Below are 27,437 nucleotides of genomic sequence, written 5' to 3' on the forward strand. Positions count from 1 at the left end.
TCCACTTTATTAATTTGTTTTTATTCACATAAATTTACAACTGAACTTTTCTTTATTAAATATAAAATGCAGAATTGTAACGGAGGTTTTTACACAACAGTATTTACTCGCAAGATAAAGGATGGATAAAAGGATAAAATGGTCACACTCAGGTTGACTGTATCGGCTCTTGCGGACGTTGGATGTGTTGGGCAATAATAGCTGCCAATTACAATGGTAATCTGAAGGTGACTCCAGGAGAGATCAACACCCTGTAAATGAATTATAGAATAACCCTCATTGTGCAGAAAAGTGTTACAGATGGAAAGAGACAGAGGCAGCATGATATCCTGCCCAGAAGTGACATTTACAGAGAGGTTGTAGCAGTCATTTTCTTTAGGTAGGTGTCATATTGGGTTCATCTTCTTCCTCCTCCTCTTTCCGAGGTGGTGGTCTGCGAGGTTCTTCTCCAGTATCTTGTTTATCCCTCTCAGCCTCAACCCAGCTCTGTGGAGCGATCATTTTCTTGGGCCCATGTGGAGATGGGCCGATAAGTGCTTCAATGTCATTATAGTTGATCACTTCCCTCTCCAAGAGGGCATTGGCCAGCTAAGGAGACAGACGAACGTTGTGAATACTTAAGTAAAGAGTAGACAGAAAAGCAATTTAAACATGGGGTATATTCAAAAGTTTTGCCCCAGGCGCCTCCCTGCTAATGCTTATATAGGACATATAGAAATTGTCCAGATTGGATGCTCAGGCTGTGTGTTCATGTGCCTTTCCAGCAAGTCCTATTCGCTTTATAATTAATCTTTTAAAGTGGTCGTACAGGTAAAAATAAACATGGCTATTTTCTTCCAAAAACAGCACCACACCTGTTTGTGGGTTGTGTATGGTATTGCAGCTCAGGCCCATGCACTTCAATGGGGCTGAGCTGCAAAACCAGACAACCCATTGACCAGTGTGGCACCCTTTGTGGAAGAAATCAGACAATCTATTCCCGTACAACCCCTTTAATTTCTAGCTTTAAAATGAAGAAATTTTTAGTATTACAATTTAATAAGAATTTAAAAGAAATGCATTTAAAAAGGCCATGGACTCATTTTTCACGGACAAAATGATTTCTACATCTGTTTAGTGGTTCCCTGGAGTTAAAAAAAAAAAAAAGTTGCAGAGTTTCAGACTGCAATCTTCATTCCTTCATTTTCAGACCCCCTGATATTCAGTTTGCAACCTGTTTCTAGTTTCAGACTTTTTCTCATGTGGACATGTCCCTTTGATCATGCGGGTTGTGAGGTCTGTAACTCCAGGATGCTGCGGCCTTTACTAAGTCTTATGTAACAGCACAGCTTCATCCCTGCACTGATTTCCCCTTCTATAGCCCATGTGTGATCTTTTCACCCCTCTACATTGATGCGGTGCATGTGAGATTTCTTCCTCACCCCCCCTTGCAGATTCTGCCTGGGTTATCGCCTCTGTATCTTTACTCTTATTCAGCTTGCTCTGCTGTGTACAACCTCCTCTCCTCCCTGCTGATCTCTCTAACACTGAGAAAAGAGGAGCAGATGATGTCAGCCCCGAGCCAACAGCAGATAGATCCGAGAGTACACTGTTCCTATGTCAGAAGCAGCAGCACAGCCAGCTATGTACAGGAGCTGCACAGACTCTACAGCAGCAAAATGGTAGGGACATTTCTAAATGCAAATTTCTACGTAGTCTTCATTAAAAACACAATAGACAATTAAAAATAAAAAAAAGAGAGATGTCCATAGCCTTTATGCTGGAAAACCCCTTTAACTTGTTACAGCCTGTATTATACTACAGAGCTGCGTTCACTATTCTGAGGGCTTCAGAGCTGAAATCTCACAGAGAACTTTATGTGGGAACTTGCATTCGGTTAGGTGTAGTCTTTACACCAGGCACTGTATAGAAAAACGGTCCCCCTGCGTTACAGGGGCTGAAACATGATGAGTTGACAAACTTGTTAACCATTTCCAGTAGAAACCAGCAGAATTGTGAATGCAGCTCTGAAATATAATACAGGCTGTAACACAGATTCTGTACAAAATGAATAATGTAATGTATTTGCAAAGTTACTCAACTTTTTATGTAGTTATCTATATGTGAACTGTAAAATGGTAAAAGCATTTACTTGAAAGTGCATGAATGGGGCAAGAATATTGGTCCTTACCTCTTGCAATTTGTCCTTGTTCTCCAGCAATAGTTTCTCTGTGTGTTTGTAAGCTGTAGCCACAATCTGCTGAGCTTCCTAAGAGAAAAATAGATCACAAAATAAGCAGGTCAGAAAAGCAGGTATACATGCACAATGATAAGTAAAACAGTTTAGACCAAGCATGAGCAGTTAATGCAGTACAGTACACAAAGCCCCAAGTTGTAGAAAAGGCTGGGGCTCCAGAGCGACATATTGCTCGCAACGTGATGCGATCTTATGCAAGATCACAATGCAAACTCGCAAGCAATATGCTACCCGCGATAGTAGCAAGTAGGTGGAGGGTATTAAAATTGTTTTGATTTTTTTGCGATTATAAATTCGTCATATCTGATTTCGGGAATATATACATGCAACGGAGTGTGATCCCATAGTACATACTACATGCGATATCACAATGCGTTTTCCTGGGCACACGAGTGAAGCCCTGGTCTCAGACTGACAATGTATAGTATGATCTGCACAATGTTGCCTGAGGCCATGACACTTGCCATAGTCTCTTAATTTGGAATTTTGATACTTCTTTCTAATATAAAAAACAATACTCACATAATCCATCATTTCCTGTAATCCTTGACTGAAGGGTCGTCTTCCAATGCCAGGGGATGAGTCATTGTCTGGAAATGACACCTGCCCAATGCTGGGTACCATGCCATATTGTTTCACCATATTATACGCAACCCGGGTCACCTTCCTCAGATCATCCTGAGCGCCTGAAGAACAAGATCAAACATCCTATCAACACTGACAAGATGGCAAGTAATGGGGTCACTGTTAGATTATGCCTAGCTGGCGCAGAATTCACTCTATGGGGCATAGCCTCATACCTTGCCACCTCCCCTTCTTGGACAGGTAAATACATACAAATTATGCTTACCTCATCGCTCCTCTTCTCCCTGCCTGGTCCCATCAGCACGAGGCGGTTTATACAACATACTGACACTGGGCAGCACCAGGATGTTGTATGTGACGCAGCATTGTTAGCGTTGAGTGCGACATCGCATATAAGGCCCCGACGCTGCTCGGTGTCAGGACCTTGTATGAGCTGCGCTGGAATACTGTGGGGAACCAGGGGGGACAAGAGGAGCAGTGACAGCCGGCCCGGTTGAAAGATGGGACACATTTATTAAATGTGTTGCATCTTCCTAATTAGACTGGCGTATGAAACACCAGTCTAAACAAACTGCTCCCAATAAGTGCGCCAACAATGTGCTGAGTGTTGATATTGCGTGCATCAAATATTTCACTGGTGGTTTCTCATATTGGTCTATAAGCATCAATGTAATATAAATGTGTAAAGTAACCTGACAAGAATAATGAACTATATCAGCAGCTTCTCATACCCATAACGGTTACAACAGGGGATATAGGTTTTTTTGTTTTTTTAAAACTTGCAAGTCACTTTGTCACATACCTGTGGTGACCTTGTTGAAGGTTATTGACTCTGCCACCCTGCCACCTAGTGCCATGCACATCCTCTCACAAAGCTGCTCCTTGGTGAATAGATACTGGTCCCTTGGCAAAATCTGAGTAAATCCTAATGCTGCATTTGTCCTGGGAGCAATGGAGACCTATAGAAACAGCACACGTTTGTCTCTGGACTTCTTAAAGCTGCAACGGTCTGCTCACATTCCATTAGATACACCGATTAATATTAACGTGTCAATCAATTGGCCATCGAAGTGTTAATATGTAGGCTTCTTTGTAGAAAGACGCAGAATAATTTTGTCCGTCTTACCTTCATTACAGCATCCGTATGTTCCAGCAACCATCCTACTAAAGCGTGTCCGGATTCATGATATGCCACTATACGCCTCTCCTCCTTTGACATAATTTTACTCTTCTTGACTGTCCCTGCAAATTAAAAGGTTTGTGTATATATTATACAAGCTTCTAAATGTGATCAAATGTGAAATACTTGTAAGCCTCAATAAATAATTTGAGGTTCCTCTGTCATTCCTCCTGGAAAAACATGAAAACTGACTAATGAACGTTACCATTCTTCGTGTCAATAGGATGTGTCCCTAAACAGTCAGAACTGATTGAACAGTCATTGTGTAGAGACACACCACATGAACAAAGTGAATGGTAACACATAGTTGTCAAAGTATTCATACATTTCCAAGAGGAAACAGTACAAGGAAAGTATTTTAATAAGAATGTATTTACTAAAACAGACATGTGAGGAGAGAAGACAGGTCCTCTTTAAAGCACCTATGCCGAAAAAGGAGCTTCCCCACTATATTAAGTGATCAGTAGTATATGCCATTACTATCTAATTAGTAGGGGTAACCCGCTGGTACTGCCACAGATTGCTAGGAGGAAGAAGCTGCAGTGGTAGGTGAAGCGCCACAGCCCTTACTTTCTTCATTCTCTGCACCGCACCAGTTTGGAGCGGTCCCTATATGCAGGTACTGCAACTCAGTCTTATTCTCTTGAATAGGGTCGTGCTGTAGATCTTTGCACATTGCCTGGTCGGGCCCCAATGATCGGATACAGATGGCATATCGATAGGATATGCTATCCTTATTATGGTGGGGAAACCCCTTTAACCCCTTAATGACGCAGGCTAGTTTGGGCCTTAAGGCTCAGAGCCCATTTTTCAAATCTGACATGTGTCACTTTATGTGGTAATAACTCTGAAATGCTTATACCTATCCAAGCGATTCTGAGATTGTTTTTTCGTGACACATTGGACTTTATGTTCGTGGTAAAATTTGGTCGATCTATTCAGTGTTTATTTGTGAAAAATAGAAAAATTTTGAAAAAATTGCATTTTTCTGAATTTAACCGCTTCCCGACCGCCCACTGTATATTCACGTCGGCACTTGCTGGGCTCTGTGCAGTGCCGACGTGAATTCACGGTGGGTGTTAAAAGCACGATCCGGGTGTCTCAGAGTAGCGCTGACACCCGGATCGTGCTGTTATCACCTACCTCTGTTCCCGGAGATATGATCGGGACCTGATTAGTTCAGGTCCCGGTCATGTGATCGCAGGGAAAGTGTGTTGTAGCAACGAACTGGAAAGTTTGTTGCTATAACAAACTGGAAAGTTTGTTGCTACAACAAACTTTCCCGGGGACCGATTGCAGGTGCTGCAGTCGGTTATAAGGCAGAACCGGGGTCCATATAACAGCCCCCGGGTCTGCCATGCACAGCAGCCTATGAGAACCAGCCGGATGCTGGTTCTCATTAGCTTCCTGTCAGTGTGACTCTCAGCGTCACACTGACAGTTTATAACACGTTACACTACCTAGGTAGTGTAATGTATTATAGCAGCGATCAGTGCTGCCAGGCTTCAAGTAAAACAAGTAAAAAGTAAAAAATAAAGTAATAAAAAAGTTTTATAAAAGTGTAAAAACAAGTTATAAAAGTTACAAAAGAAATAATGCTTTTTTTCCTATAATAAGTCTTTTATTATAGGAAAAAAATGAAAATGTTAAAAAAAGTACACATATTTGGTATCACCGCGTTCGTAACGACCTAACCTATAAAACTATAATATTATTTTTCCCGCACGGTGAACACCGCAAAAAAAATAAATTAAAAAACAATGTCAGAATCACTTTTTTTTGGTCATCAACCCTCCCAAAATATAGAATAAAAAGTGATCAAAAAGTCGCATGTACCCCAAAATAGTACCAATAAAAACTACAACCCGTCCCGCAAAAAAAAAGCCCTTACACCGCTTTTTTGACGGAAAAATATAAAATTATGGCTCTCAGAATATGGTGACACAGAAAAATATTTTTTTTTATCAAAGTGATTTTATTGCACAAATGCCACAAAACATAAAAAACCTATATACATATGGTATCGCCGTAATCGTACCGACCCGCAGAATAAAGTAAAATGTCATTTATACCGCACGGTGAATACTGTAAAAAAAAAAATACAAAAAACATTGTCAGAATTTATGTTTCTTTGTCACTTTGCTTCCAAAAAAATCTAATAAAAAGTGATAAAATCACATGTACCCTAAAATGATACTAATGAAAAGTACAGATTGTCCCGCAACAAATAAGCCCTCACACAGCTCCGTTGGAGAAAAAATAAAAAAGTTCTGGCTCTCAGAATATGGCGATGCAAAATGTGCAGAGTGTTCCAAAAGCGGATAGGATCAGGCGCCATTTATCAGTGCGACACCGGCCACATATCTGTGAATTATTATTTATGTACCCCATTATTATACCCTCTTATTACGCCCTGATGTACTCCGCACAGATTACATATACCCCCACATCATAAACTGAAATACCAGCAAAACCGCAAACAGAACAGTTACCAAGCAAAATCTGCGCTCCAAAAGCCAAATGGTGTTCCCTCCCTTCTGAGCCCCACAGCGTGCCCAAAGACCAGCTTACGTCCACATATATGACATTTTATATTCGGGAGAACCCGCTCAACATTGTATGAGGTATTTGTCTTCAGTGGCACAAACTGGGCACAATATATTGTGCATTAAAATGGCATATCAGTGGAAAATGTAAATTTTCACTTTGCACCATCCGCTGCGCATTAACGCCTTGGCGCACCACGACTTAATAGAATGTCGTGGTGCGAGGGGTTATATATGGAGCGGGCTCACGTGCTGCGCCCGCTCCATATTCTGCAGCTGTCAGCTGTGTATTACAGCTGACACCCGGGACTAACGGACAGGAACAGCGATCGCGCTGTTACAGGAGCCTGTAAAATGACATTATACTGCAATACATTAGTATTGCAGTGTATTGTACCAGCAACCTAATGATCGCTCGTTCCAGTCCCCTAAAGGGACTTTTGGGAGGTTTCCACTGTTTTGGTACCTCAGGGGCTTTGTATATGCGACATGACACCCGAAAACCAGTCCAGCTAAATTTGAGCTCCAAAAGCCAAATATTGTTCCTACCCTCCTGAGTCCTGCCGTGGGTCCAAACAGCAGTTTAGGACAAATTGCTTTACAAATTTTGGGGTAATTTTTCTCCTTTATTCATTGTAAAAATTAAACATTTCTATGTTTTTTCAGAAAAAAGTCGATTTTTATTTTCACGGCCTAATTCCACTAAATTCAGCAAAAAAACTGTGGGGTCAAAATGCTAACTATACCCCTAGAACAATTCCTTGAGGGGTGTAGTCTTCAAAATGGGGTCAGTTTTGGGGGGATTCCACTGTTTTGCTTACTCCAGGGCGTTGCAAACGCGATATGGCACTGAAAACCAATCCAGCGAAATCTGCGCTTCAAAATCCAAATGGCGCTCCTTCCCTTCTGAGCTCTGCTGTGGGTCCAAACAGCAGTTTAGTACCACATATGGGGTATTGGCGTAATCGGGAGAAGTAGCTTTACAAGTTCTGGGGTGCTTTTTAATCTTTATTCTTTGCAAATATTATTTTTTTTAAATATTTTTTCAGAAAAAAAAGTAGATTTTCACTTTCACAGACAAACTCCAATAAATATAGCAGAAGACCTGTGGGGTCAAGATGCTAACTGTACCCCTAGATAAATTCCTTGAGGTGTGTAGTTTCCAAAACCGTCTCACTTTTGGGGGATTTCCACTGTTTTGGTACCACAAGACCTCTTCAAACCTGACATGGTGCCTAAAATATATTCTAAAAAAAGGAGGGCCCAAAATCCACTAGGTGCTCCTTTGCTTCTGAGGCCGGTGCTTCAGTCCATTATCACACTAGGGCCACGTGTGGGATATTTCTAAAAACTGCAGAATCTGGGCAATAAATATTGAGTTGCATTTCTCGGGTAAAACCTGTGTTACAAAAAAAAAAAAGTGTATTCGAAATTAATTTCTGCAAAAAAAATAAAATTTGTAAATTTCACCTCTACTTTGCTTTAATTCCTGTGAAGCACCTAATGGGTTAAGAAACTTTCTGAATGCTATTTTTAATACTTTGAGGGGTGCAGTTTTTAATATGGGGTGATTTATGGGGTCTATCTAGTACATAAGGCCCTCAAAGCCACTTCAGAACTGAACTGGTCCCTGTAAAAATAGCCTTTTGAAATTTTCTTGAAAATGTGAGAAATTGCTGCTAAAGTTCTAAACGTTGTAACGTCCTAGAATAAAATAATGTTCAAAAAACTATGCAAATATAAAAGTAGACATATGGAATATATAAAATAGTAACTATTTTGTGTGGTATTACTATCTGTTTTACAAGCAGATACATTTAAAATGAGAAAAATCATAATTTTTGCAAATTTTCTCTAAATTTTGGTATTTTTCACAAATAAGCAATGAATTTATTGACCAAATTTTTCCACTAACATAAAGTACAATATGTCACGAGAAAACAATCTCAGAATCGCTTGGATAGGCAAAAGCATTCCAGAGTTATTAACACATAAATTGACACATGTCAGATTTGAGAAAATGGGGCTGGTCATGAAGGTCAAAATGAGCTCAGTCTTGAAAGGGTTAAATGCATCTGCTTGTAAAACAGATGGTTATACCACCCAAAATAGTTACTAGTTCACATTTCCCATATGTCTACTATAGGCTGGCATCATTTTTTGAACATTCTTTTCTTTTTTTTAGGACATTACAAGGCTTAGAACATAAGCAGCAATTACTCATATTTTTAAGAAAATTTCAAAAGCCTTTTTTTTTTTTTAAGGTACCAGTTCAGTTCTGAAGTGGCTTTGAGGGGCCTATGTATTAGAAACTCCCCATAAATCACCCCATTTTAAAAACTAGACCCCTCATAGTATTCAAAACAGCATTTAGAAAGTTTCTTAACCCTTTAGGTATTTCATAGCAATTTAAAGCAAAGTAGAGGTGAAATTTACAAATTTCATTTTTATGCAGAAAGTCCTTTTTATTAAAAAAAATTCTGTAAAACAGACGGTTTTACCAGAGAAATGCAACTCAATATTTATTGCTCAGGTTCTGCAGTTTCTAGAAATATCCCACATGTGGCCCTAGTGTGCTAATGGATTGAAGCACCGGCCTCAGAAGCAAAGGTGTACTGATTTGATTTTGGATTCTCCTTATTATTAGATTATATTTTAGGCACCATGTCAGGTTTGAAGAGGTCTTGTGGTACCAAAACAGTAGAAACCCCCCAAAAATGACGCCATTTGGCAAACTTCACCCCTCAAGGAATTTAACAAGGGGTATAGTGGGCATTTAGACCCCACAGGTTTTTTGCTGCATTTCGTGGAATTGGGCTGTGAAATTGAAAATCAATTTTTTCTGATAAAACGTGCAAATTTTTAATTTTTACAAGGAATAAAAGGAGAAAAAGCACCCCGACATTTGTAAAGCAATTTCTCCCGATTACAGCAATACCCCATATGTGGTAATAAACTGCTGGTTGGACAAACGGCAGAGCTCAGAAAGGTAGGAGCGCTATTTGGCATGTAGATTTTGCTGGATTGGTTTCAGGGCGCCATCTCGCAATTGCAGAGCTTCTGAGGAACCAGTACAGGGGAAACCCCTTAAAAGTGACCCCATTTTCGAAACTAGACCCCTTGAGGAATTCATTGTAGTTTTCTTGGGGTGCATGCGGCTTTTTGATCAGTTTTTATTCTATTTTTTAAGAGGCGTGGTGACTAAAAAACAGCAATTCTACTACTGTTTTTGGTTCCTTTTTTTTTTTCCACAGCGTTCACCGTGCGCTATAAATGACATTCACTTTATTTTGCTGGGCGATACGATTATGGCGATACCAGATGTTTATATTTTTTTTATGTCTTATTGCGTTTTCACAATAAAATAGTTTTTATAAAAAATAATTAACTTTTTGTGTTGCCTTATTCAAAGAGCCATAACTTTTTTATTTTTCCATCTAGAAAGCCGTGTGAGGACTGTAGTTTCGATCAGGACCATGTTTGGGTACATGCGACTTTTTGATCTCTTTTTATTTCATTTTATGGGAGGTGAAGTGACCAAAAAAATAGCGATTCTGGTACGGTTTATTAGTATTTCCTTTTACGGCGTTCACCGCATGGGATAAATAAAATACTTTTGTCGTTCAGGCTGTTACGGAGGCGGCGATACCAATTATGTATAGTTTATTATTACAAAAAATAATAATAAAATAAAAGGACTGATAAAGGGAAAAAGGGGGATTTTTACTTTTAAAGTTTTATGTTTTAAATTTCATACAACTTTATTTTCCTTTTTATATTTTGTCCCACTAGGGGACTTGAAGGCAGGAGGCCCTGATCGCTAGTCTAACACACTGCACTACATGCGTAGTGCAGTGTATTGGAGCGGTCAGCTACTCACTGACAGCAAGCATAGTGGGTCCTGACTGGCCCACTAGGCCATTGTTAAACCTTCGGTAGCCATAGTAACCATCGGCACCCGCGATCATATTGCAGGACGTTGATTGAGTTTTAACGCCTAAGAAGCCACGATCGCTATAGAACGCAACTTCTAAGGGGCTAATCAGCGGGAACATCGCGATCGGTCCCTGCTGAAAGAGCTGTGACAACTGCTGTACGAGACAGCAGTTGTCACAGCTCCTGTACGTGGCGGGAGGACGGCCAGAATGGCCCTTCCTCCCGTGACGTACTATTAGGTCATGGAGCGCGAACGTTGCACCTAACCTAATAGTACATCCAGGAGCGGGAAGGGGTTAAAGACGGATTGCCCTTATTGGTACACACTATTCTACATACAAACTTCTCATGCATTTTAGGCACCCTTTGCATAAAGTATACTATATTTTTAAGCAATTATACATTAACACATATAACTTAAGTATTTACCTGCGATAACCCTTTCCACAGCATACTCAAAGTTCAAGGAGTCTATGGACTGGTAGCCTTCACGAGCTGCATGTAAAGCGGCCTCATTACAGATGTTCGCAATATCTGCTCCTGAGGCAAAGACAAAAACAACTATTAGGATATGTGTTCGGGTTCATGCACACGACCGTATTTTTTATAGTGTCCCATCCGTTTTTTTTGCGGACAGCATACAGAAATTTTTATGGGGCCATGCACACATCTGTCTTTTTTGTGGATCCGCGTGTCTGTCCCACAAATGGTAGAACAGGTCCTATTTTTGTCCGTCTCACCCATTCTAATCTATGGGCTCACAAGAAAAAACGGACAGTACATGGAAGCCACTAGGATCCGTGTTTTGCGGGCCGCAAAGCAGAAACGGTCCTGTGCATGATGCCGAACGGTAAGGAAAGACCTCACCACATTGAACTGATGCTCCAATTTAATAGATCTTGAAAAACAAAGGCATTGCAGCTTTCCTCTGGTGCATGGAAAGAGGCTGGCTACATCAGGCAACGCTGGACTGTCAGTTCCCTCTACATATAATAGGTCTTAACCCTATTCCAAGTTATTTAAAATCTTAAAGTTCTTCCCAAAAAATGTTACCACCATTATTTACACTGCAGCACCGATAAGGAAGCAAGATGGCGGCCATTTCCTTCTGCTGGAATAAATCTAGCTACGTTTTTTTTGTCTTATGGAACTGACGTATCCCTGATGGAGTTTTCTTTTAAATGTTGCACTGATTGGACTTCAATCCTCAAACCTTTCAATACTAAATAACAACCCGTAATGATATATCTGCCCTGTACCACTGAATCCAGGAGTGAGCTCAGCCAGGCGCAGAGAATAGTAACTTCCAGGCTGTGTCAGTTTCAAGCTTTTCAGATGCTGCTCATATATTTCCCTTCTCTCCTAAAAGTCAAATAAGATTGACAGGTGAGTGGATAGCTGTAATAACAGACACATATTCTGAATAGCGACCGGCCCAGTCTTACCTGTAATGTAGGCAGATCGATGAAAATGTGTCTATCCAGTCTTCCAGGTCTCATAAGTGCCCCGTCCAATATATCAGCTCGATTTGTAGATGCCAGTACAATGACGTGATCGGTGGTGCCCATACCTGCAGGAGAGATCAGACAAACATTCCTGGTATTGTAATATTCTGTGGTTTTACCATTGATTAGTAAAGCACATTAATATTAAAAAAAACAATCTATGTGAAAAGGTGCAGGATCTCTTTTTATAAATGTAAACATGATGCTGTGTTTGTCGTAGAGTGACCCCCAAAAATCAGGAATTGAGGGGATAGACTTGTCAGCTACAGACAGATGGGAGGTGGGGGGATTAATAAGAGAGTTGCGAGTGAGAAATTCAGGATCGGTCCAGAAGGCAGGAAACCAGGACGTGTGAGTTGAGTTACGCTCTGTCATTTCTGGCTGACATCCACGATGCCGTGTCACATCTCAGAGAGGATGCCATCGCTGAATAGCCAAAATAAAGCATTCCTTGTCGCTGCCAGCTACCGCCACAGCCAAACACTATATCACACACAAGGCTGCATCCACAGCTGGCAGGCAAAGGAAGAGAGCGAAGTGGCGGAGTCTCAGTATTCAAGCCAATCTGTATTATCTACATGATCCATAAATCAAAGGAAGGAAGTTTATTTCAGTTCACTAGGAAACAACGGGCTCTAATATATACAGAACATGGGACCAGGTCATAAGGAACCCGGATTAAATAAATCATTCTGATATGTAGCTGCAAAAATAAGGCCTTATTTACATGAGCGTGTCCGTATCCATATGAAGGTCTGTGTTGCGTAGGTGTGGTTTACGCACGTTTTTCTAGTCCGTTTTTCTCCTATGCAATCACTTCCTGTTTTCCCTTTTCCTTCTGCAACTGATAATTGAAATACGGACACCACACGGATGTCGTCTCTGCGCTCTCCTTTTTTTTTTTTTTCATGCACCCAGACTTCAATTGGTGCGTCTGGTGCACATAAACGGAGCAGAATATGGCGTGCTGTGAGCTTCTTGCAGGGGACACGCACTCCGTGGGAAAAAACGGATGTGTGAATAGCCCCATTGACTTCTATGGGTCATTGTACGGTCCCTTGTTATAACAGACAGCACAGGGACAAGAATTACATTTGTGTGAATAAGGTCTTACCGACTTGGTATTGGATATTAGTTGCAGTCAGTTTTCATAGTGTCTTTACCAGAAGACAGTTTTACTAAGATTGTGTGACAGGCTAATTGTTTATAGGTGAAAACAGGGATCGGGCAAGGTAGATCCCCCCCCCCCCCATGATCAATCTGTTGCAGAGGTACAAGCTGCAATAATGATACAGATTGTACCTCTGACAGCGGAGCTCGTGCTATGAATGGAAGCTAGTGTCCGGAGCTTAAAGCTACGGAAACTTCTGTGTCATGTATGCAAACGACCACACCATTGCAAAGGTGCCATTGTAATTGTGCGTGAAAGTTCACCAAGCCTCCTGTGTGTAAACGGAGTGGGAAGGATAATGACATCTTTGCAATGGCGGCGATTATTTGCATACATAGTGAGAAAAGTTCTCCTGAGGATAACCCTTTTTTTAAATGAAGCCAGGCCAGCGATCACCTGAAGGCCAGCAGTTCTGGCTTCTGAAACGTTCAACAATCAGCTTTTGCAGCCAGCTATGAAGCAGTCGTTGCAGGAGAAATTTACATGGCGGCCATTCAAACGGCTCGACCAGAGCGGGAGCTGCTGATACTTATATGAGCTTCCACTTTTGCTCATACAAAAGGGTCCCACAGAGCAATTGAGTGGAGGGGAAGGCACACAGAATGCATCTGTATTATTAAATCTTGCGATCAAGCGAGCGCTTTCCTAGTGGTGATTGAGAGCAACTGCACTTTGAAACTTAACCCCTTCCCGCTCCTTGACGTACTATTACGTCATGGCAGCTGTATCGTTCGCGCTCCATGACGTAATAGTACGTCACGGGAGTAACGGCCGTTTCGGCCGTCCTCCCGACACATACAGGAGCTGTGACGCTGCTGTCTTGTTCAGCAGCTGTCACAGCTCCTACAGCAGGGACCGATCGCTGTGTCCCCGCTGATTAACCCCTTAAAAGCCGCGTTCTATAGAGATCGCGGCTTTTTAGGGGTTAAGCTGCCATCGCCGGCCTGCTACACGATAGCGGCCGGCGATGGTGACTATGGCAACCGGACACCAAACAATGGCGTCCGGCTATGCCATAGACGGAAGCCTAGTGGGTCCTGACAACGTCAGGACCCACTATGCTTGCTGTCAGTGAGTAGCTGACAGTTCTAATACACTGCACTACGCATGTAGTGCAGTGTATTAGAATAGCGATCAGGGCCTCCTCCCCTCAAGTCCCCTAGTGGGACAAAGAAATAAAGTTAAAAAAAAGTTAAAAAAAGATGTGTAAAAATAAGAAAATAAAAGATTTAAAAGTAATAAAAGTAAAAATCCCCCTTTTTCCCTTATCAGTCCTTTATTATTAATAAAAATATATAAACAAACAAATAAACTATACATAATTGGTATCGCCGCGTCCGTAACGGCCTGAACTACAAAATTATTTCATTATTTATCCCGCACGATGAACGCCGTAAAATAAAATAATAATAAACCGTACCACAATCACAATTCTTTTGTCACTTCACCTCCCAAAAAATGGAATAAAAAGAGATCAAAAAGTCGCATGTACCTAAAAATGGTGCTGATCGAAACTACAGTTCGTTACGCAAAAAATAAGTCCTCGCACGGCTTTATTGATTGAAAAATAAAACAGTTCTGGCTCTTAGAATAAGGTAACACAAAAAGTGAATGATTGTTTACAAAACGTATTTTATTGTGCAAACGCCATAAGACATAAAAAAAAACTATAAACATCTGGTATCGCCGTAATCGGATCGCCCCGCAGAATAAAGTGAATATGTCATTTATAGTGCACGGTGAACGCTATAAAAAAAAAAGAATAAAAAAACAATAGTAGAATTGCTGTTTTTTAGTCACCACGCCACCTAAAAATAGAATAAAAACTGATGAAAAAGCCGCATGCACCCCAAGAAAACTACAATGGATTCCTCAAGGGGTCTAGTTTCCAAATTGGGGTCACTTTTGGGGGGTTTCCAATGTTTTGGCACCACAAGACCTCTTCAAACCGGACATGGTGCCTAATAAAAAAGAGGCCTCAAAATCCACTAGGTGCTCCTTTGCTTCTGAGGCCGGTGCTTCAGTCCATTACCGCACTAGGGCCACATGTGGGATATTTCTAAAAACTGCAGAATCTGGGCAATACGTATTAATTTGCGTTTCACTGATAAATCCTTTTGTGTTATAAAAAAAATGGTATAAAGAGGATTTTCTGACCAAAAAAATTTTTTAATTTAACCTCTACTTTGCTCTAAATTCCTGTGAAACACCTAAAGGGTTCATAAACTTTCTAAATGCTGTTGTGAATACTTTGAGGGGTCTAGTTTCTAAAATGGGGTATTTCATAGGGGTTTCTAATATATGGGCCCCTCAAAGCAACTTCAGAACTGAACTGGAACCTAAAAAAAAAAAAAAATGAGGCAATACTTCGCTTCTTACATTATACTGATAATGAGCCGTGCCCACCCCGAGATGACCCCAGTTTTGACCGTTTGTATAAACGGAGACCCCTATTAGACCGTTCCAGTGCCCGGTTTTCCCCAGCATACACCCCGAGAAGTGTATTTCTATAGATGAGTCCCTGGTACATTTTAAAGGGAGGGTTCAATTCCGCGAGTACCTGCCGGGTAAGAGGGCAAGGTATGGCGTGAAGATGTATAAGCTGTGAGAGTGCATCAGGGTATACCTACAGATTTAGGATATATGAAGGAAAGGCCACCCCCAAACCAGACTGCATCCTGGACTACAATAGGTACATGGGAGGGATGGACTTGTAAGATCAAGCCCTGAAGCCCTACAGCGCCATGCGATGTGGTATAAGAAGCTGGCCGGGCACATCATACAGATGGCATTGTACAATGCGTACGTGCTACGTCGATGTGCAGGCCAGACGGGAACTTTCCTTGAATTTCAAGAGGTGATTATCAAGAACCTAATCTTTAGGGACCAAGAAGGGGGGGCACCCAGTACTTCTGGAAGCGGGGCCACACGCATCGTACCAGGGCGGCAACACTTTCCAGGGGAAGTTCCCCAAACTGGCAAGAAGGGAAAAAGTCAAAAGAGGTGCAAAGTCTGCTATAAGAGGGCGATAAGGGATGACACAATATACCAATGTGACACGTGTCCCGAATAACCAGAGCTCTGTATGAAAGAGTGTTTTAAAATTTATCATACATCCCTTGGTTTATAATTTACCCCAATTTTACTTACCCTGATGCCCTCCGCACAGCTTATCCCCCCTCGTCTTTCCCCTCTGAGCCCTGCTGTGTGCCCAGGCAGCTGATAACAGCCACATGTAGGGTATTGCCATACCCGGGAGAACCCACATTACAGTTTATGGGGTGTAGGTCTCTGGTCAAAATGCTCACTACACCTCTAGATGAATGCCTTAAGGGTGTAGTTTTTAAAACGGGGTCACTTCTTGCGGGTTTCAACTGTACTGGTACGTCAGGTGCTTCTGCATACATGACTTCGCACTAGAAAATCCCCAGTAGGCCAAATGGTGGTCCTTTCCTTCTGAGCCCTCCCATGGGCCCAAACGGCAGTTTATCACAACAAATGGGGTTTATCACAACAAACGGCACTCAGAACAAATTGCGCAACAGAATGGGGTATTTTGTTTCTTGTGAAAATAAGAAATTTTCAGCCCAAACTACATATTATTTGGGAAAAATAATTTTGTTTTCATTCCCAGCCCAATTCAAATTAGTTCTGTGAAAAAACTATGGGGTCAAAATAGTCACAACACCCATAAATGAATTCCTTGAGGGGTGTAGTTTCCAAAATGGGGTCATTTGTGATTGTTTTCTATTGCTTTGATAGCTCTGGGGCTCTGCAAATGCGACATGGCAGCCGAAAACCAATCCAGCAAAATCTGGACTCCAAAGAACACACAGCGACCCTTCCCTTCTGAGGCCTCCCATGGGCCCAAACTGCAGTTTATTGCCACAAATGGGGTATTGCTGCACTCAGGAGAAATTGGGCAACAAAATTGAGCATTTTGTTCCCTGTGAAAATAAGAAATTTTGATAAAAAATTACATCTTATTGGAAAAAATTTCATTTTTTTAATGTCACAGCCCAATTGAAATAGGTGCTGTGAAAAAACTGTGTGCTCAAAATGCTAACAACAACCATAAATGAATTCCTTGAGGGGTGTAGTTTCCAAAATGGGGTCACTTTTGGTGGGTTTCCATTGCTTTGATACCCCTGAGGCTCTGCAAATGCGACATGGCACCCGAAAACCAATCCAGCAAAATCTGGACTCCAACAAACATATAGCGCTCCTTTCCTTCTGAGCCCTCCCATGGGCCCAAACGGCAGTTTATCACCACAAATGGGGTATTGCCACACTAAGGACAAATTGGGCAACCAAATGGGGTATTTTGTTCCCTGTGAAAATAAGAAATTTTGATCACAAATGACATTTTATTGGAAAAAATGACATTTTTTTCATTTCACAGCCCAATTCAAATACGTGCTGTGAAAAAACTGTGCTGTCAAAATGGTAACAACCACCATAAATTAATTCCTTGAGGGGTGTAGTTTCCAAAATGGGGTCACTATTGGGGGATTCCTACTGTTTTGGCACCTCAACACCTCTTCAAACCCGGCATGCTGCCTAAAATATATTCTAATAAAAAAGAGGACTCAAAATGCACTAGGTGCTTCTTTGCTTCTAGGGCTTGTGTTTTAGTCCACGAGCGCAGTAGGGCCACATGTGGGACATTTCTAAAAACTGCAGAATCTGGACAATACATATTTAGTAGTATTTCTCTGGTAAAACCTTCTTTGTTACAGAAAAAAAAATGAATAAAATTGAAATTCCGCAAGAAAAATGAAATTTGCAAAGTTCACCTCCACTTTGCTTTAATTCCTGTGAAATGCCTGAAGGGTTAAAGAACTTTCTAAATGCTGTTTTGAATACTCTGAGGGGTCTAGTTTTTAAAATGGGGTGTTTTATCAGGGTTTCTAATACATAGGCCCCTCAAAGCCACTTCAGAACTGAACAGGTACCTTAAAAAAAAGGCTTTTGACATTTTCTTAAAAATATGAGAAATTGCTGTTTATGTTCTAAGCCTTGCAACATCCAAGAAAAATATAAGAATGTTCAAAAAACGATGCCAATCTAAAGTAGACATATGGGAAATGTGAACTAGTGACTATTGTGGGTGGTATAACCGTCTGTTTTACAAGCAGATGCATTTAAATTCTGAAAAATGCAATTTTTTCAAAATTTTCTCTAAATTTTGCAATTTTTCACCAATAAACACTGAATATATCGACCAAATTTTACCTAGAACATGAAGCCCAATGTGTCACGAGAAAACAATCTCAGAATCGCTTGGGTAGGTTTAAGCATTCCGACGTTAATACCACATAAAGTGAAATATGTCAGATTTGAAAAATGGGCTCTGAGCCTTAAGGCCAAAACTAGGCTGCGTCCTTAAGGGGTTAAAGAAGCCCTCAGATCTAGTACAGGAGAGATACATCCTCCGCTCACCATCCATCTCCACCAGCAGCTGATTCAGTGTCTGTTCCTCTTCCGTGTTTGAAAACGTAGACATGTTTGAAGATCGTTTTTTGCCCACTGCATCAATTTCATCAATATAAACGATGCAAGGAGCACGGATCCGGGCTTCCTTGAAGAGACTACGCATACGTGCTGCGCCAAGACCTGATATTAAGAGTAAAAAATAGGAACATACAATGTTATAGTCACATATCATCGGTGTGAAGACAACAGGTCATAAAGAGCAAATATAAACTGCACTACTACCCATAGCATCCAAGTAGGTGAATTACTTTATTTCTATCAGATACTGGAAAAGCTGGAATCGTATTGGTTTTGCTTTGTTATGGGGTAAATCTCTGCATAAATTGAGTCACATTTTAAAGGGTTTTTCCAGTGCTGAAAAATGTACGGTCTATCGTCATGATAGGCCATCAATATGTGATCGGTCGAGGTCCGACTCCCGGCACCCCCGCCAATCAGCTGTTTTGAAGGGGCCGCATCGCTCATAAGAGCGCTGCTTCCCCTTCATTTCTACTTGCTCACTGTGAAACGGCCACACACTTGACGCAGCGATTCACAATTTTACAGACTTCTCCCATTGAAGTGAATAGGAGATGGCTGTAATACTGTGAACTGCCGCTACATCCTTCAAGAAAAGCTGATCGGCGGGCGTGACGGGAGTCGGACCCTGATCGATTGCATATTGATGGCCTATCATGAGGATAGCCCATCAATTTTTTGGCACTAGAAAAGCCCCTTTTAGAGTTTGTTATATTAGTAAGTTTGTTTTAAGCCTTTTTTTTTTTTTATTAGTAATCCATTTTCTTACCTCCAATCACTTCCACAAACTCTGAACCAGCTATGGCCAGGAAAGGCACCTGAGCTTCCGTGGCGACAGCCTTTGCCAACAGGGTTTTTCCACAGCCCGGAGGCCCAAGAAGTAACGCCCCTTTAGGTACTTTAGCACCTAGGTGTAGATAGCGTTCTGGGCTCTACAAAATGAAAGGCAAAATTAATTTTTATTATAATTACTACAGTCATTCCAGTCCAATTCTCCCCCTATGGCAGGTATGGGGTAAACGAGGATCGGGCATGTTATATTTCTTGTTCAGTCGGGGAGATAAGCTGCAGCCAGACACTTCTTGGCTGGTCTCCCTCCCTCCACTTAAAAGAAAAGAACATGCACGCTTGGCTGAAAATAAGTATTCCAGATTGGAGAACCCAGTTAATTGGGTGTAATAGTTTTATGTAAATAGAGCTAAAAGAACGGAGCAGGTTTTTTGCTCGTGGTTAGCAGTAATACATTGTGATTTGGTCCCCAAACTGAACCTGGGAAATGCGGCTACAGCAGGGGTATTCTTTAAATGCTCTCTCTACAGGGTCTTCCATACAGATTGATCTGCATTGTTAGGCATCAATATACGGCTCGACATATCTCATCCATATATAGCGGGCTGTGTGAACAATACTGCAGGGAGAGCGTTAAATCAAACCCTGGCTCCGCTGTAACTAGATTACAGAAATGGTAAATGGTGATCCTGTGTTAATAATAGAAATTATTTATACCTATGTTGGGAACAGCAATTTCCTAATAATTACCAGAATGGCGTCCTTTACAAGGAGGAGCATTGTGATAATAAGCGGCAAGGATTTCAGACTACCCACCATTGTCAGCAGATTACAGGCTGCTGTATACTGTCTAAAGAGTAGCAAATATAGACCGTTGTAAGACATCCGGCGTCTTTGCAGAATTATAATTTTCACTTGTAAAGGTTGCGATTCCAGTAACCAGAAAACCATTGGTGATGTGATTTCCTACCTTCAAGTAATCCACAAATTCCTTCACTTCCATCTTAGCCTCATGCATCCCAGCGACATCCTTAAAGCTGATTCCTTTTCCCGATGCTCCATCTACAATAGTAAAACGAGCCGTCTTGAGTTGATTCTGGAGCCAAAGAGATAAAAGGCGAAATGTGAAACGGAGGACATGTTCACCAAATAACACCATGAGTTTCCGCTTTTCATGGTTAAATTGCTCCATGGGGGAAAAGTAGCAACATGTTGGAATTCTTTCGATCGTTCCAAGTCACTGGCAACTTTTTCCCCAGAGGGCAACATTGAGGTTGCACGATTGTCATGGTACCAAAATTTTCTGCTGTGCCCTATTCTAAAAAGTTGCACATGAGAGCAAGCATATTTAACATCACTAGAAGAAAAGATTTGGGGCCTCCTATGTCCCCTAGAGAGTAGTTTGTAAAACCGCCAGCATTGCTCTATACAAAGCTTATTCTTTCAAAGGGGAAAAGGTAGTGACATGCCCTCACTAAAGGCCCATTTACACAGGCAGATGATCGGCCAAGCGAGCGTTGGTATGTACGATCATTCCTAATCATTGCCCTGTGTCAACATGGCAGCGATCATCCGACAGATGAGGAAACCATCGATTATCGGCAGCACATCACCCAGTGTCAACAGCGGATCTGCTGACAAGAAGCAAACCGTATGGGGACGCACGATGGTATTAATGATCATTCCTCCCCATACTTACCAATCATTACTCTATGTAAATGGAGCAAACGAGCGCCGATCGACAGGTTATCTTAAATCGGCGCTCATTTATTGTGTAAGAGGACCTTAACCTTTTGTGGTCATATACAATTGCCCGTAACTCACAAAAGCACTGAAGCCTCCTTGGCGGCCTGATAGCCCAATTAGACGGAAAAAGTAGATTATAAGGCCAATGGCGAGAGCCGTAAACGCAACTGTGGACACAGCACTGTGAAAAGAAGATATAAACATCTGTAAATATTTCTGAGAAAACAAGTAGAACTATAAGAGTGCTAAATGCAATCATGGCAGAGAAAATGCAACTTCAGATGGATAATACAGTTTTGGGAATTATTTAATAGTGGATAGACACAGAATATATCCATAGCTTAAAACTAGGCTTTATAATGTCTTATAGAGAAGCCATGACCTTACTTTCCAAGAAAGTCACTGCGCTTGTAAGAAAGAGGAATACGATCGGTCACAGCCACATTCAGTGAATCTTCCGCGGCACGCAGCCTTTCCTCAAACTTGTCTATGTTGGCCACTTTCATTCTGTAGAACAAAGTTCGGGCCTATGAGGATAACAAGTTCAACTTTTTAAAATGTGAAAAAACTTAAAAAGACATTTGCTTATAAAGTTGCCCAAGTAAAGAATCAATATTTCCAAATATATATTTAAAGGAGTATTCCAGTCAATCACATTTAAGGTATATAACGCAATAAATGTCCGATAGGGGCAGGTCTCACGCCTTTTTGGAGAACAGGGTCCCCTGACACCTGCTTTACAATACAAGCCACCCAGAGCCCACCTCTAGGAGAAGGGGAAAGCGGAGGACACCTGTTCTCTCAATAGGTGGGATCCACACCTATCACATTTATGGCATACACTGTGTATATACAGTATATCATATACAGTAAAACCTTGGAGATGATCACACAAAATTGAACTTAAAAGTGGTCTTCTAGGGGGGTGGTTTTCGCATAGAAGATGGGCAGTATGCACAGTATATGGTAGAACATAAAATCCGTCTGAAAATCTGATCTGGATAAGGGGGTGATGTTCTTAAAGGGGCAGACTTTTGGAGAGGTTTTACTGTATGTGACTGATACCGCTTTTAATAAATTTGGTCCCCAAGCTAAGATCTTGGGGACCAAAGCTGTAGCACAATGCTTAGTTCAGACACGCGCATTAATAGAACAACCTCTATAGACAAATTTCAGAGCGCAGCATGTCGACTCCTGCTGTGGAAAGTGGACTGAATTGCTGTGTTTTTCATAGGAGGTGTCACCATCTTCCACCATTGTGAAAAACGCAGCAAAATCCGCACCATTTTCTGCAGTAAAAAATGCAGGAAATGGTGCGTTTTGCCGCAGCGGAAAGTCTGCTCTTCCAACAGAATTTCTGCAGAAATTTTCTGCAGCCATTGGGTTACGTGTGGACAAGCCCTAAAGAACACCTTAAAGGGCATTAGGTCATAATTCTCACCGGTCGCCCAAGCACCACGGCAGCTTCGTGCAGATAGATCTGGACATAATCGCTCTCGGGCACAACCTCTACGCGTTTCACTTCGCCCTTGGCCAGCATTTCATTCACAAATTCATTCCAGGAGACATATATGGTGTTGAAGGTGGTCATAAAATATATGCCCAAAGCGAGTATAGAAATGGTAAATATTCGGTAGCCTGACAAGAGGTGTTCCTTATTCTTCTCCTCATCTGGGAAACACAAAATGTAACATATGTATATTAGATTGTTCAATATTCAAAAGCAGCCTAATAATTATCAGCGGACATCGCACAACATTGGTGGAGTCTGCAACCTCGGATCACCATCATTTTGAAGAGTGAAGGCGTGGTAGCGCTCAATAGAAAGTCTAAATCCATTTGGCTTTGTCATGATTTCCATCACTGGAAATCCCTGGCACAACAGTCCTGAATGGTCGCTTGGTTAGAATATTGTATCCAGTGATGGAAATCTCTGATTGGCGCTAAAGATTTTTATACACGTGTGGAAATTGGTGTCGGTACGAGCTCACAGACTACGAGTGATTTTCTGACGGTCTCACTTTTAGGTGGATTTCCTGATATTATTGCACCCATCTGCTGCATTTTAAGCTGCCCGTAAACGTAGCGGTTTGCACGCGGTTTTACCACAAATTGCTTCAGTTTTGTGATGTTGTTTTCCGCCACGCGGCAAGTACAGATGAACCACATTAAAACCACGTGATTCACATGAACTTGCCGCACAGCCAGAAAATGCTGTGCGGTTTATGCCACGTAATTCCCAGACGCACAGCTCAAACTGCTATGTGTACAAGCACCCTAAAGGTTTATTCCAGTTTCAGCAAATAAAGCTTGTTGCTTTTCTAATATACCCTGTGTACTAATTTCTCATGGTTTTCAAGATCTCTGCTTGTAGTCATTGAATGGGAACCTTTATGGCTTACTTTCAGGTTAAAAAAAAAAATCTGTCCTAGTCATGTGATGCTCACACAGGTACACGTCTCACTATAAGGGTGAGGCCTGAGAAGTGGCAGTGCTACGGTAGTGTGCCTTGTGCTATTGTTATGGGAGCCCGGGCAGTTTACTGCGTGGCCATTAACAATGGAAGTGCTTTGCCCTGTAGTCAATTTGAAAACCGTGCCAATATAAAGTCAGCGCGGTTTAAGCCACATCGCGGCCACAGCGCGTACATATTGTGAGAACCCAGCCATAGGGTTGTGTTAAATTAGAAAAACAGCTTCTTTCTTCCAGAAACAGCGCCACCCTAGTCCATGGGCTGTGTCTGGTATTGCAACTCGTTCCTTGAGTGGCTTACTTTTCTCTAGTTTTATCTGAGTTATGTCTGTCTCTGGGAAAGCTGAGTGACAACCAATATGACCGCCACAGGTGTTCTCACTCAGCTTTCCCAGAGCCCTGAAAAGCAAAACTGCCTCATTACATGGCAATACATCAACCACTCTGCAATAATCTCTTATACCATCATTTTCTTTTTGGCTTCTCTTATTGGAATCTTCATTCGGATTGTCTTTTCTCCTTGCAGCAGAGGTACTGAAGTAATGGATCCCACCTACGTAACAGAAGCAAATAAGGAATTACTAGTCAATGCACAAAGCTTTACCTCTACATACGTTTTGTTGAATACCAAACCTATGAGCCTCCAGAGCTGAGCTGGATTTTGCACGGCATGTTGTCTTATTAGAAATCCAGTCGCTTTATTCGATATCGGGGTCACTTTCCTGCACAGTAACGTCTGGAACAGAAATAAGACAATACAGTGGTGAAGAAAGTTAAATTAGACATTTGTTTACTTGTTGTGCACATCTGAAGGGTTAAAGGGCCTGTTTGCTCAAGACAACCCCATTTCAGGTGCCCTATTATATGGTATTTTGCGTTGATAGAGGAGAGAGGGGCCCCTCTATGATCCAGAGTATATAGAGGACCTGTACATTGATTTTAATAGACACCATGGCAAAACTCACTGACAGCAGCAATATCAGTTAAATGTCGGGTCCAAGAAACCCCTTTAATAACAAGAAGTACCCACTTAATTTACTCCCCATAAGTTATGAAAACATAACCTTAAATATTTTGTTTGTAGAGACCTTCAACAATTATGATACAAATATATTAATACATACGTGACCGTCTTCTGCTTTCGCACATTGCATTGACACAAATCGTCTACATTGTTTGGACAGACCGGATGTTTATTTTTTGTGTATCTATACCCACACCACATATCTTATGTTTGGTGCAAGGAACACATATTCCTCTGCAGTGTCAGAGGACGTGAAGAAACGTGTAGGGCTTAATAGATTGTGGATAGACACAGGGTGGGCTAGTGAAATAGCCGAGAATCCCCAAAAACAAACATAGCTCCATCAGCTGTACTATCCAAGCTCTATAGCCACCGAGCAACAGAGACAAATAGGTGTATTTAAATTGGGCCTTGTTCACACGGCGTGTAGTCAACGCGTTTTACACGTAAAAAAAAAAAAAAGTCAAAAACACATGCTTTAAGCTTTCCATTGACATCAATGGGAAAGCACATTGTAGGGCATATGACGCGTTATTTTTTTACGCGCACGCGTTAAAAATACACGTCGTGTAAAAAAGCGGCAGGTGAATTCTTGGCGCGTAAAACGTGCCGAAAACATGCCTAATTCCCAAAGTCAATGGGACTCCTGATTACGCACCAAAAACACGTAAAAAAAAAAACGCGACCGAAACGTCTCAAAAACGCCTGTATTTTAAAAAGCGCTCTACAAAAACACTAGCGTTTGACACGTTTACACATAGTTGTTTTTTTGGCGCCGTGTGAACAAGGCCTTACAGGGGGGGGGGGGGATTTCTAGTCTTGGGTCCAGTTCACAGTGAGGTTTTTTTTACGCTGATTTTGACATGGAAACGGCGTGGGAATGAGCGCAAAAAAAACAAACGTCTGAAACCGCAATGGGAGGTGGAGGATTTTTGGCCGCTCGCAGTATAAAAACCAGCATGCTCTTTGTGAAATCAATGGGAGGCAGAGAAAGCGTTTTTTGCTACATTTTTTGCAAGCGGCGCTTCAATTCCTGAAGACGTTCTGAGGCAGATCTGCAAAAAACTCAGTGCGAAGAGGGGCATTTAGATGAGTGGAGTTACCAGTCTCCATTTGTGGAAAAAAAAAAAACACAAAATGAAAAGATAAATAGACATGTAAATAAAAAAATACACAAAAAAATAAACATCCGGTCTGTCCAAACAATTTAGACGATTGTGTCAACGCAATGTGCGAAAGCAGAAGACATATATGAATATATTTGTGTCATAATTGTTGAAGTTCTATATAAACAATATATATGTTTTACTAAAATTATTATTTGTGATTATTCAGTGAAAAAAAATGGAGAACCCACTCAAGATCTTGGGTGAGAGGCTCGGGGACCGTATATATGGATCCTCCGCGCGTCGTCCCCTCAGCTGTCCGGTATTCTCATATTGCCGCTGTTTTGTATATTCTGGTGTATCACGATATAAGCTCCTGTTATAGAACTGACCCTCATATGTTGTATAATTTGCCTCTTCTGTATTTTGTATTACTACCCCATCACCTAAACACCTGACCCTCCTGTTATACCAGTCACATAGATATCTGCCCCTCCAATATGATAGAACTGCCCTTTATAACACCAACACTAGGTCATCAAGATACCGGATCCTTTTATTATTGCTCCTTGTTACAGTCACATTTGTATCTGCCCCTCTTATAATTGTCCCAGTCCCCCAAATATTACACATATATACACCCTTTTAAATAATTACCCCTGATAAACTTATATCTGCCCCTCTTGTTACTAATTATTGACCCTGTTACCTAGATAAATGCCCCTCACCTTTGTACCTACTTCTCTTATTATTGCCCCGGTCACCCTTGTATCTGCCCGGTATTATTGCCCCTGTCACCCTTGTATCTGCCTGGTATTATTGCCCCTGTCACCCTTGTATCTGCCCGGTAATTTTGCCCCTGTCACCCTTGTATCTGCCCGGTATTATTGCCCCAGTTCCCCTTGTACCTGCCCGGTATTATTGCCCCAGTTCCCCTTGTATCTGCCCGGTATTTTTGCCCCTGTCACCCTTGTATCTGCCCGGTATTTTTGCCCCTGTTACCCTTGTATCTGCCCAGTCTTTCTGCCTCTGTCGGCCATGCCTCCCTGCACTGCCCGTCACTTGGTTGTGTAGCCGCATGATATAATTCCTCGTTTACCTGCAGTAATCCTCCGGAGCCGCTGCATCTTATCCCCGTCCTGGCCAGCAGCCGCCATATCCCGGGGAGACCGGCATGACGCCTCCCGAGAGACAGCAGTAAAAGACCCATCTCTGGGCTGTGCAAAAAAATCGAGGCCGAGGCCTCACCGCGGCCTAATCCACAGCTACTTTACTGAGGACATCAACTCCGAGACTGAGGAGTCGTGTGACCGCCCGCCCACTGACATCAATGTCAGCCCCAGTACAGCCCAGCACCGGGCGGCTGCGGATCAGGGTGAGATCACCATTGTTATTGTATGTATAATGGTTAGAGAGGTTTCCAACCTTTTGTTTTGTTTTGTTTTTTATACGACTGAAGCTTATTTATTGTGAAATGAAATGTCCTTTAACTTTATAATATACTTTGTGTATGAATTCCTCACTATTTAAAGAGCTCTACTTGCTGTCATTGAATGGAAGCTTTCTTGATTACATTTAGAACCTGAAAACCTGCTCTGTTCATGTTCAACTGACACAGGTGCAGGTC

General features: G+C 41.7%; 2 protein-coding genes across 2 annotated transcripts in view; both read right to left on the reverse strand.

The window, feature by feature from the left end:
• Positions 1 to 27,137, reverse strand: SPG7 (SPG7 matrix AAA peptidase subunit, paraplegin). Its single transcript, XM_075838589.1, has 17 exons — positions 26,910 to 27,137; positions 24,314 to 24,416; positions 24,144 to 24,233; positions 22,650 to 22,879; positions 21,596 to 21,735; positions 21,287 to 21,389; positions 20,433 to 20,558; positions 19,443 to 19,605; positions 18,602 to 18,775; positions 11,929 to 12,053; positions 11,743 to 11,845; positions 10,913 to 11,023; positions 3,948 to 4,063; positions 3,624 to 3,780; positions 2,759 to 2,922; positions 2,171 to 2,248; positions 1 to 588 (listed from the first exon to the last, which is right to left on the reverse strand). The coding sequence occupies exons 1-17, from the start codon at positions 27,018 to 27,020 to the stop codon at positions 376 to 378; spliced, it is 2,307 nt and encodes a 768-aa protein (XP_075694704.1). The 5' UTR covers positions 27,021 to 27,137; the 3' UTR covers positions 1 to 375.
• Positions 1 to 27,437, reverse strand: part of RPL13 (ribosomal protein L13) — a 257,531-nt gene that overhangs the window by 12,489 nt on the left and 217,605 nt on the right. The window lies entirely within an intron of this gene.

The sequence above is a fragment of the Rhinoderma darwinii genome, chromosome 9 (genome assembly GCF_050947455.1).
Source record: "Rhinoderma darwinii isolate aRhiDar2 chromosome 9, aRhiDar2.hap1, whole genome shotgun sequence".
Classification (NCBI taxonomy): domain Eukaryota; kingdom Metazoa; phylum Chordata; class Amphibia; order Anura; family Rhinodermatidae; genus Rhinoderma; species Rhinoderma darwinii.